The 12,630-nt window shown below is 35.8% G+C and overlaps 1 protein-coding gene across 2 annotated transcripts in view; it reads right to left on the bottom strand.

The window, feature by feature from the left end:
* Nucleotides 1-1,166: 1,166 nt before the first annotated feature.
* PPP2R5A (protein phosphatase 2 regulatory subunit B'alpha) overlaps nt 1,167-12,630 on the bottom strand; it is a 61,289-nt gene continuing 49,825 nt past the window's right edge. Inside the window, exons 5-13 of one of the 2 annotated variants that reach the window (XM_002760545.7) lie at nt 11,536-11,666; nt 10,170-10,229; nt 9,082-9,190; nt 8,351-8,404; nt 5,969-6,019; nt 5,574-5,693; nt 5,357-5,484; nt 4,143-4,244; nt 1,167-2,384 (exon numbers count right to left, since the gene is read on the bottom strand). In XM_002760545.7, coding sequence (XP_002760591.1) covers nt 2,252-2,384; nt 4,143-4,244; nt 5,357-5,484; nt 5,574-5,693; nt 5,969-6,019; nt 8,351-8,404; nt 9,082-9,190; nt 10,170-10,229; nt 11,536-11,666 — 888 coding nt within the window. In that variant the 3' untranslated portion in view covers nt 1,167-2,251. The remainder of the gene's footprint in view (nt 2,385-4,142; nt 4,245-5,356; nt 5,485-5,573; nt 5,694-5,968; nt 6,020-8,350; nt 8,405-9,081; nt 9,191-10,169; nt 10,230-11,535; nt 11,667-12,630) is intronic. The other variant, XM_008985253.5, reaches the window with a different exon arrangement.

The following is a 12,630-nucleotide window of genomic DNA, read 5'->3' as shown; positions in this document are numbered from 1 at the left end:
TGTGCTTTCATGTAAGTACATAATTAGGAACTGAACAGTTTTTACCTTTTCAGAGAAAAAAACCTTTATTGCCTGTAACCTCTCAAAAATCTACTCTGGCTTTTCTTCAGTAGAAGAAATATACCTAAACCTTCCACAGAATAGACATTTAGACCTAACCTTCACTTTCTGGAAAGGCAGGTGCTTGCCTTTCCTTCTCTTTTGTTTAGGATCATCCTTTTAATCACCCAGCTGTGTTGTCGACAGCGGTCAGCAATACTGGCTGGCCCTGCATGACTGTGGAGAATCTGGAAGGAACACCTTAACGTGACGGCCATGACAAGGTGACTCTACAATACCTATTACTTGAGAACAATAAAATAGGAGCCTTTGTACTAAAAGGAAGAATTTTGGTTATCTTCCTTTTGGTATAGTGCTTTCATGATGACCTGGGAGTAGTGTGCAGACCCTATGCTAGAGTTTTTAACTGATATTAAAGAAAGCAGAAGTAAACATCAGTAGTGGGTAACACTTTATTACAGTTATGTCTGCTTTCTTTCTCTCTCTCTCGACAGAGTCTCGCTGTGTCACCCAGGCTGGAGTACAGTGGTGCAATACTGGATCACTGCAACCTCAGCCTCCTGGGTTCAAGTGATTCTCATGCCTCAGCCTCCCAAGTAGCTGGTATTACAGGCACCTGCCACCATGCCTGGCTAATTTTTGTATTTTTAGTAGAGACAGGGTTTTACCATGTTGGCCAGGCTGGTCAACTACTGACCTCAGGTGATACCCCTGCCTCGGCCTCCCAGAGTGCTGGCCACCACGTCTGGCCAAGAACGTCTGATTTCTAACTGCCACAGGCTCCCTGGGCTTCACTAAAAGTGCTATGTATTATGGATTATGAAAAACTAGCTTCAAAGTAAATTAAACCTATCCTCTAAACATACAAGGACATAAAAATGATGGATACCCTAGAACTTCGAATTTTCTACAAATATTCTGTAAAACAGGTATTTTCGTAAAAGGCTAGAACACTCAACCTTGGCACACAATCTTCCTATTTTTAAATTAGACTTCATCCCACAATTTATCTTAAAAGTTTCTATATATATATGTATGTATATATGTAAAAAAGCAGGCTTTTCAGTGTATGCTTAAGCTTAGAGCTAAAAGAAGCAAAGATGACATAAGGCAAAATACAAACATAGACTTTATTAAATGCTGCTCAATCCCCCAATGAAGATCTTTCATTACAAAACAGTTTTCCACACAACTGCAAGTTAAGAGATTGGAATGGTACTCTGGTAACAAAAGATGTGAGAAATACTTGACCAAGTAAAAACATACAAGACCTCTATATAGTTAGCCTTTCCAGAGCTCTACAGAGGAAACCTACTGCATTTCCTTTAAATAAAGCCAGGCAGTGACAACTAGTGCTCTGTATCACCACACTATGGGTGTGGTGGCCTCCATCCCTGGGTCAGGAGGGACTAGGTGAAGGGCAGGTCCTGAGGACTGGAAAGGCCCTGCCTTCAGCCTTTGAGAGGAAGAGGAGGAATGAATTGAGAGGCAAGCTAGGTCATTTACTGACCTGCCTCTACCCATCTATTACCACTTTGGGGAATTGCAGAGGAAGGGGGATATTTATGAGGAACAATCTAAAGAATTCTGGTTTACTTTCCCAGCTTTTATTTATATGTTGTGCTTTAAAAAGCCTGGAGATTTAAGGTTTTGCCTAAATTCCAGAGTACAGTAATATCTTTATTGAGAGAGGGGTTAGTGCAGGTAATTCCCCCCACCATATTTCTGGGTGAGACAGAGAAGGGTAAGGATGACACCTTAGTTTTATTTCAGGAAGTATTCTTTTTCCTAGGCTGTAACTAAGGTTTGCAGCAGTGTGAAAAGCACATTATAAAAAGGGAAAAATATACAGAGCAGACTACCATATCTATGTGCAACACAATCAAGAATTCAAGTCATAATTCTTACCACTCCCATAATTATCTCACTCATATCATAGATGATAGAATTCCTTTCTGTGAAGCCTCAGAAGTGACACAATAAATCCAATGATTAGACAAAGGTTACAATATACTGTGGCCATGATACAGCACAGGGCTATGTTTAGTCCGTATATTTTTCCATTTACAGTTGCCAGAAAAAAATTGGCCTTTTAATTATATTATACTGATGAGGTTTGTTTTGTAATTTTTACATATTTCAAAAAAAGCATATAAAACTGTGCCTATCTGGCAGAGGTGGGAGGATTTTCTTATTCGGCACTTGTATTGCTGAGAACACTGTGCATGTTGTAAGCACTATTCTGTTTTTCTAAAGCTTTCTTTAGCTTTAGCTCCTCTAATTTTTTCCATAATTCTTCACGTTCCAATTCCTTCTTTTTCTCTCTGTAGATAAATCAAGATTTTTGTGATAAGAAATTATTTCAGAACCTAAAAAGAGGGTGCTGTTTGACAGTTTACTGGAGAACACATGACTCACCCACATTTCATTTAAACCCCTCTGCTAAAGCTTGAGTCCAGTTACCTGGAGCACCCTAAATGTACTGAGTCTGTTTATCTCCTGTACCAACTAGATGTTACCATTTGCTTTGTGTCCCCTGCACATTATCACTACCATGACACTACTTTATAGTCAACAAAGTACTTATATGCTAATTTTCTCACGTAAACATCTTGCAGTTGCTGTAGTAGTCCCATCACTATTAGAAAGGCTGAAGGGGCTGACTGCTAGGCCAGTAGGAAGCACATCCTTCACCACACCAGGCAGAAGCCACATCTCTAACCACTAACCAGTTTGTACTCTCTCTTGTCTTTTACATGTCAAATGAAAACTTTAGTTTCAGTAGTCTCTCTCTAAAACAAAATGAAAGTCAAAATATTTCATACGTCGTTTCAACTACTTAATTTCAGTTCTAAGGAAAACATTTCTGAATAACTTGAACCAGACTATTCTGAAAGCCTACATGAACATGTAAAAACATAGGCTTGTAATTCTACAGTTACAAGTTAAAAGGACAAATCCTTTTAAAGGATTTGCTGATTTATGAAGATAAGAAATAATTACATTCTTAGTCATGTGAAATATATATTTTTCAAATACAAATTTCTTATGATCCTCATCATCTTATTTTTCTTCCCATTGCTTCCTGAGGCTCAAAATGTGAACTTAATTTCTATTCCTGCCTGAATGCTGCTATTTAGAGGAAATAATGCACTGATTTATTAATGGACTATATGGCTTTGATCCATTTTCTACTTTAAGATAACCATAACTAGGAACTTGGCAAAATAGATCAGCTTTTCTAAACAGAACAGGTAATACGCTTATTAGAAGTAAATGGTAACTATTATCCCCAAATGCTGGGTGGGCTCAGGTGCACTGGTCACTAACCATTTAAGTTAAGACAGCCCTTCTTGAGTCTGAAATAAATATATGAGAAGGAAGTAATTTGTGAAATATTATTTTATAGTAATTTATGAAATTCTCAAAGAGGTAATCACTAAGCTATGTTTCTAAAGGCTGATATGTGCTAACATTTATACTGTAAAATACATATTACTGCAAGAACATATTAATAGCACCCTAAGCCATAAATATATCATGTGACTTCTCTCCTCCCAAAGGAGAACTATGCTGACTTTAAAATACCACCTCTGATAATCTACAACATAAGAAGCTGAAGAGTAACGCTCACTTTGGAAGCCCATGTGGACAAAAAGGATTTTTTTAAATGTAGGGATGAAAAATCAAATTGATATTTAAAATTCAGCATAAATTATATTTCATATGCAGATGCTAACAGACTGAGGAAATCTAAGGCTCAGAATGAGATAAACAGGATTTATGATCCACATTAAAATTATAATCTAACCATTAGGCGAAGTAAATTACATAACCACCCTCAAAAATAAATGTTACTGCTTTTTCTGCTTTAACAAATTTATAAAAATACTGGGGCTACTTTATCTGGAAATGACTTATGTGTTTAAAAAAAAACCACTTTCACATTGTAATGTTTACTAGAAGGTAATTAACTTCTAAAATATGAAAATTTGAACTTAGGGAAGATACCTTCCTGAACTGAATCACATTCAACTAACATAAAATGTATAGATAATTCTGTAATTCAAAGTATCAAATACCTCTGTCTTTCAGCTTTGTATGAGCTAGTAAGGTCATCAAAAAGCTTGCCATTCATTTCCATTAGGGTTTTCAGCACATTGTATACCAATGCTACAATGGTCCTGAAATGAAAATGAGCGAGTCCTGAGTTACAATACTGCTAACAGAGAGGAAATGTAACACTATGATCTCGAAAATGGGTTAAAGGTCGGCTAATTCATTTAATCCATTTTAGAGATGGTAAAACTGAGGTTCAAGAGGTTTGTAATATGCTCAAGGTCATATATCAAGTGGTGGTAGAGACAATCTAAGAAAACAAATCCTTTCCACTTTAATGCATACGTTAAACTTTAAAATGGTCATAGTTACCTTCATTTCTACTCTATAGTCTCATGTCTGAAATCCTGAGTAACAACATTAAGACAACAAAGATCCAATTGCGAAAACTTGAAGTAGAAAGCAGTTTAAGGATGTTAAAGAAGTTAGAACATATAATTACCCTTAGCAGTTCAGCTTTCCCCTGGGACAGTGCTATTTATATAGGTGAGACTCTATACTGGGAGCAAATCAACCACTCTGCATCAACGGAGTAGTTTGTGCGTCCTCCGAAAATGTTCAGTTGGTCTTCCCAACAGGCTTTGACCACATTCTGGTGCAGAATGGCATACCAGATAGTTCAACCTCCAGGGAGATTTGCAATTTTAAATTGACATTAAGGCTGGGCACAGTACTTCATGCCTATAATCTCAGCACTTTGGGAGGCCAAGACGAGATGATCACTTGAGTCCAGGAGTTTCAATCCAGCCTGGGCAATATAATGAGATCTCATCTGCCCAAAAAAATAAAAATAAAAATTATCTGGGTGTGGTGGTGCACACCTGTGATCCCAGCTACTCAGGAGGCTGAGGCAGGACTGTGTGAACCCAGGAGTTTGAGGCTATGATGAGCTATGATCACACCACTGCATTCCAGCCTGGGCAACAGAGCAAGACCCTATCTCCAAAAACTTTAAAAAATAAACTGACATTAGGACCACATACTGAAGAACATACACACACATTTATAACTTAACATATTATATATAAAATACAGAACAGAATAAAACTGTGATGTTAACCTTCGAGTAAGTTCTAAATCTGTAGTAGGCTTCATATATGAGTTAGGAAATCAATGACAAAAAGGTTAAAAAACAAAACAAAAAAAGAAAAATATGACCAATATAAAAGATACTTACGGATTCCAGTGTTCTTTGGAAATTTTGTACAAACTGGCAAACATAATTGGTAGAATTTTATCAATGTTGTCCTCAATCAAACTAAGAATATATTCATTATTCCAGAAGAACAGTGCCCTTTCTGCAACCTAAAAAAGACATTTAGAGAAATGTCCAAACTAAAATAGGAAAGAAATAATAGTGTAAAATAAAAATGGCTTCACTGAAAACATCATACCTGAAAATGAGAACTGGATACACACTTGGATATCTGCTTGAAAAGTGGCTCTCCAATTTTTTTGAACTGTGTTGGTTCAATGACATCTAAGATTTCTTCAATTTCTCCTAAAAACATCACCTAGGTTAAAAAAATTTTATTTTAAGAAACATGATAAATTATGTGAAACTAATATTGAAACCATACAAATGAGAAGGTTAATCTACAGAGTATACAATGGGGAAAAAACGTCTGGACGGCATAGAGTTTACTCTAGCACAGGTGTTTGTTCTACCAAGTCTCTGCATGTCCCGCTCTTTAGCAGCAGCAATACAGCCAGCCCAAAGCAAAATGTTCATAGCCCTGGGATTGACAAGTTCTAGCAACATGCACTACATTTAGTGAACAAAACTCACCTCTTTCTGACTGCAGGTTTTTGGCCAAAATTTCAGCAGTCCTCTGATCACCTGAAAAAAAGAAAAAGTTTAGTATGAATTAAATGATGAAGCAAGTTAATCCCAGGGTGTTTTCCACAGCTGTGATTTTATCAACACTGATTCCAAAGAAAATCAATACTGTTTAATATATGTGTTTAAGTAGACTTTCTGCTCAGCTTTAGAATTTTATTAATTCAATAAATACTGAGTACTATTATGTACCAGATACTGTTTTAGATGCTAGGGACAGATGAGATCTCTGGTTTTCAAGGAACTTACATTCTAATGGAGGTGATCAATGCAAGTGATCAATTAAATAGATAAATAAAACAATTTTAATACTATGTGCTACTTCTAAGAAAATAAAGGAAAATAACTTGGTGGGGTGACAGGGAGGTTATTTTAGGGAGAAACTTTAAGGAACAGATGATTCCTGTTATTTAAACCATTATGAAGCACAAAAAAGCCAAAGAGCTTCCCAGTCTATTTCATGGCTAGCACAATTTTCATAACCAAATACATGAAACACAAGAGACTATTTTTATTTTTTGAGATGGAGTCTTGCTCTGTTGCCCAGGCTGGAGTACACTGGCATGATCTCAGCTCAGTGCAACCTCCACCTCCCGGCTTCAAGCAATTCTCTGCCTCAGCCTCAGCCCCAGGTGTGTCCCTGGGATTACAGGCGCACACCACCACACCAAGCTAATTTTTTATTTTTTAGTAGAGATGAGGTTTCACCACATTGGTCAGGCTGGTCTTGAACTCCCCACCTCAGGTGATCCGCCCGCCTCAGCCTCCCAAAGTGCTAGAATTACAGGCATGAACTACCGTGCCCAGCTTCTATCTTTCATTCTTTAAAAAGCAATTGCCTATCTTCCTTATCTACCCCAAATTAATTTAGTAAAATTTTATTTCTATACTATTTACCAAGCATGAACCATGACTTCTCAATACGTATTGTTACAGGTTTTATTTTTCTCAATTCTAATAGGAGTTATCATGGATATCATGGATTAAGGTTTTAAGACAGTATCCCTCTGTTGCCCAGGCTGGAGTGCACTGGTACGAGCTCAGATCACTGCAACCTATGTCTCCTGGATTCAAGCAATTCCTGTGCCCTAGCCACCTGAGTAGCTGGGACTATAGGCGTGTGCCACCAGGCCCAGCTAATTTTTGTATTTTAACTAGAGACAGGTTTCACCATGTTGGCCAGGCTGGCCTGAAACTCCTGGCTTCAGGTTATCTCCCTGCCTCAGCCTTCCGAAGTGGTGGGACTACAGTTGTGAGCCACCACACCCAGCCAAGTTTTAATCAACTTAAGAGGTTTATGTGGTTTCATGTGTAAATACATGGCTTCTAATTCTTCTGAATTGTCTTTTAAAACTGTTTACAGCCGTTTCTAGAAAAGACTGTGATTCTAAAAGTCAAAAAACTGAAAAAATTAAGGAGTGGAAAAATGTCTTTTGTTCCATTACACAAAGTTCAAGTGAAAAGGAGAATACTAAGTATTTAATTTTTTTCAAGCATCCCTAGGGACAGCCTGAGACAGTTCATAATATAGGAAGTATATATACTTTAGTTTTAATCCTTCAAACTCTTTGCCTTAACTACGTATCAGGTTGCACCAACCTAATACTAGGTAAATATTTAGATTTAATAGGCCTAGAAAGCATTCTCTCGAAATACGTCACCAAGGTTAAAATGTTTTCTGTGCTTTTATACTTTTCTGTTTCACCCTACTTCATCTTTTGTTTTTCTTGAATCCTCAGTAAATTTTCATAACTAATTATGTTTTCATTCTCTCCTGAATTTTCATTCTACAGGCAAATAACAGTAGAATTCAAAGACTAAACTGCCTTGCTGGTTCATAATCAACCTTTATTCCAATATTACACCTTATATCTTAATCACCAAAGGCAAGGAAATGTTTTCTATCCCTATTAAGTGGTTTATCATTAATGAGAGGCAAAAATTCAATTACTAAAAACAAAACAAAATTCAAGGGAGTAGTAGTTTTGGGACCCTCAAAGTGTTTTAATTCCAAAAGGTGAATGAAGATTTAAAAGATTATTGGTGAAGACACTATGCATATAAAATTTAACTGTGGTCATCTGATCTTACTATCACACATCTTAACTATTACATATTAATAGTAGTCTATATGTTGGTTATTCAAGACATAACTCATGAGAACTCTCCCTTCCTAACTCCTTCTTTGAATGCAGAATTAATCTCACATTTCTTCTAAATGATTTTAGCTTAAGGTACATTCTTCTATTTAATAACTATAAAAGCTATAGAAAGCTACAATGAAATGCTATTAATGGAGACCAAAAACATGAAAATAAATAGAACACTTACTGGCTCTGTTAGTGTTGTATCTTTCTCCAGGAACTGTACGACACAATATGCTAGCTAAAAGGTAAGGGACAATTTACAAATATTACTGAATGAAATAACATTTAATAAGTAGGATTTTTTATATTTAGCCAATATTTTTTAGACTACCTCATTTTGACAAATTATTTCAATATATAAAAATATACTCAATTGTGAAATTGTGAAATGCCTCAATTGTGAAAATATACTCTCAGTTGTCCAACTTTTTAGCCTTGAAAGTAACTTCAAGTTCAAAAAAGATTTTTTAGTAGTAATTTCTGACTATAAAGTTAACTGAAATAAGACTAGAGCTAAAAATTTAGTTTTTCAGCATGTTTCTACATGCATGCCTATGCTGATATGTTATTCTCTAAATATGAATAGAAGAGACCAAAATCTCTCAAGTCTAGGTTATTGTAGCTAGAAGAAACATTCGGTACATATATGTGGGATTTATTCAAAGTCACATAATTAGGTCAGGGCCTGGACTTAAATATAAGTGTACATCTTACACTTAAAGTGTAAGTGTAAATACAGAAGTAATTGGTCTTAATAATGAAATATTTAAAAATGATAATAAAAATTTGGGTAATTTTATAAGCAAATTGCTTAATTATACTTAAAACTGTCACCTCAATATTTTTCAACTTCTCTGCCTTTATATTTGCCTTTGAAATAATATTCATTTCATTTGAAATTTTTCTGAAACTTACCTGAGCATGAAACAAAGCTAATCCTTTTGCAGTATGCATAGGAATAAGAACCTTCATTAGAAATTGTTTATGTTCTGCTTTCAGTGGCAATGCAAAGCCATTGATAATACTGGAGGGAAAGAAAGGCAGGGGAAGGGTTAAGTAGTTACTACTTTGTTTCTAAAAGTTGTCATATCCATGAGTACATAAGGAACAGTGCTCTGCTTCAATCCTGGTGATGTATGACTGTTCATCTTCAAACTACTTTAGGAAGACTATTTCTATGAAGTCTGTTCCTCTAAGTCATGTGATGATCCCAAAAGAAAATTAGGGCTGTCAATTAATTCCCAGGTAATTTCTATCTTCATTTTCTATCATTTTCTGTCAAACCTGTCACTTTATACATTGTCACCTTTATTGTTCCCCCAAAGCCCTAGGAGAGTCAATATCATCAAAATATTGTTAGAATGTTCAGTATTTTCTGAAGTACATGGGTAGCTTTTCTTACTTTGTTGAATAATCTGAAACTAAGTAGTAGTTATCTCCACAGTCATTTTCTACTATTAATAAACAAAACAAATCATTCTCTAAATAGTAACAGAGCAGTCTAAAATTCTCTTAATACTGATATGCAGTGAATAAAGAAGGCAAAGTGTTATGGCAAAAGGTTTAAGAATTCAGTAGAGGCTGGGCATGGTGGCTCACGCCTGTAATTCCAGCACTTTCAGAGGCCTAGGCGGGTGGATTGCCTGAGGTCAGGAGTTCAAGACCAGGCTGGCCAGCATGGTGAAACCCTGTCTCTTCTAAAAATACAAAAAAAATTTAGCTGGGCACCTGTAATCCCAGCTACTCCAGAGGCTGAGGCAGGAGAATCACTTGAACCCAGGAGGCAGAGGTTGCAGTGAGCTGAGATCACGCCATTGCACTCTAGCCTGGGCAACAAGAGCAAAACTCCATCTCAAGGAAAAAAAAAAAGAGAATTCAGCTGAGAAACTATGTGCTCTATGTTTAAACTCTAAAATATGAAATAATTCTCCAACCCCAGCTAACATTTAATACATAAAACATTAAAGTTACTTAATTCTTAAAAAGAAAAAAACCTGACCTACCTTCCTAATATTTCAAGAAGTTCAGCAACACCATTGAAATGTTCTGTTTCATATATAAACCTAAATTTAAAATAAAGATAGATGTAATGAAAATCAAACTTCAGAAAACTAAGAGAAACAGGAAGGTAAAAAAAAATCAATCCAAAGGACAGCTATTAGAAACCCACAAGCATGCTGTGGGTTTTCTTATAAGCTGTTTTGCCCCAAATCAGTTAATTCATATGAATCTTACAAAAGAAGATCTGTTTCCTACTGACTACATATGCCTTTGCCAAAACTTGCCATATGTGAAGATAACAGAACATCATTTCACCGGGAATATTCAACTTAATAATTTATAAGAAAGGTAAGTTTTTCAAAGAAATACTTTTCAAAATAAGAAACCTCTAATTACAGGGAAATCCAACAGAAAAAGATCCATATGTAGTAAAGCCATTTTTATTCAGAAATTTCTTTAAACCTCTAACTATATGGGCTGCATAGCTTTCCAAGATTAGGGTTGCCTTTAAAGCAGGGGGACATAAATAGAATAGGGCAGTTATTTGAAATGGGTTTAAGAAGTGAGATGACAGAACTCGAGAAAGATGTTTCTCTCCAGAGGAGGCAGATATTACTCATCTCTAATTGTTGCAATGTAGAAATAGTAACCCAATTTTTGCCAGATCTTCAATTAATTAAAACAAACCAAACCTTAAGTGTGGGAGTTGTTAGGAAATCTCCTGATCTGAAGCAACTACTTAACAGATTAATATTTATAAAGTACACTTGGCCCTCTCTATACACAGATTCTAGATCTGTAGTTGGCATTCAAACAACTACAGATCAAAAATATTAACATAAATGCAAATTTAAAATGTAGAGTATTTGCATAGTATTCATGCTGTATTAACTATTATAAATAATCTAGAGATAAAGTATACAGGAGGATGTGTGGACATTATATGCAAATACTATGCCATTTATATAAGGGACTTGAGCATCTTGGATTTTGGTATTAGCTGGGGCCCTGGAACCAATCCTCCACAGATACCGAGGGATGACTATAAGCAAATGATAGCCCTATATAAGAGGACTGTTTGAGTTTAGGAGTTCCAGAGCAGCCTGGGCTGTGTGATACCTTGTCTCTACTAAAAGTAAAAAGAAAAATTAGCCAGGTGTGGTGATGCAGACCTGTAGTCCCACTACTTGGGAAGCTGAGGCAGGAAGACTGCTAGAATCTGGGAGACAGGGGCTACAATGAGCTATGATCTCACCTCTGCATTCCAGCCTGGATGACAGTGAGACCTTGTCTCAAAAAACAAAAAAGAACTTGAATACAAGAAGATATGTAGGAGGAAAAGGTGCTACAAATAAATGATTAATTTACCTGAGGAAAATGTTGTTTATCTGTTTTCTGATGAATGCTCTTAATCCAAGAAATTTCCCATAAATTCGGTGCAGAACAGTCTTCAGGAAGTCACGTTCTCTGGGATCTTCACTATCAAAAAGCTCCAGGAGCTTTAAAAGAAATCTGAGAAATTACTTTTAAAAAATAATTGAGCTAAAGCTTTATTCTAATTTTGATTTTAAAGATTATCCATGAAATCTTTTAAAAATTTTTTAGAATTCTGACTTACCACACTGACTTTACTCTCGCTAAGTAATGAAGAAGCTTAGAGAATATTTTCTTCTCACTTATGTCACTTCAAAACATGACATTCACAATAAGTATAAATATTTCAAAAAGTAGATTTTTCTTTACCTTCCCACTGATTTTAAAATTCAATCCTACTCTTGAATACTAAACAGGCTCACAATTTTGGAGTGTTAAAATTTAGGATTCTTTAGCTTTTTGATAGTTCCAACTATATAGAAAATCTTAAGTTTTTAGACTGCAAGTCATCAAATAGTTTTTAAAAATATCTATGTGTAAATGTATATTTCTAGTTTACTAGAAAGATGTACACATATAAGACTTCTTTTTGTGAATTTACAATAAATTCAAGATAGTTACCATGCCAACAGTTGAAGAATTAATATTATTAGAATAAAATATTGGCAGAAACATACTAATAGAGTAGAAATCATATATAAAAGAACACTGGAATAAAAGATGAGGACTATTTTTTTTTTTTTTTTTTAAAGACAGGGTCTTGCTCTGTAGCCCAGACAAAATGGTAGTAATGTAATCACATCTCACTGCAGCCCTGACCTCCTGGGGTCAAGCAATCCTCCTGCCTCAGCCTCCCAAGTAGCTGGGACTACAGGCACATGCCACCACCCCCAGCTAATTTTTACATTTTTTTGGTAGAGACGGGGTTTCACCATGTTGCCCAGGCTGGTCTCGAACTCCTGAGTTCAAGCAATCTGCCCACCTTGGAGTCCCAAAGTCCAGGGATCGTAGGCATGAGTCACTATTGCCCAGCCTATAGTTTTCAGCTTAGCAAACAGTTGAAAAATTTTAAACCAGTTCAGCAATCAG

The sequence above is a fragment of the Callithrix jacchus genome, chromosome 19, assembly GCF_049354715.1.
Source record: "Callithrix jacchus isolate 240 chromosome 19, calJac240_pri, whole genome shotgun sequence".
In the NCBI taxonomy this organism is placed as follows: Eukaryota; Metazoa; Chordata; class Mammalia; order Primates; family Cebidae; genus Callithrix; species Callithrix jacchus.
Note: the sequence above shows the minus strand (reverse complement) of the source record. Positions and strands in the feature narration are given on the sequence as shown.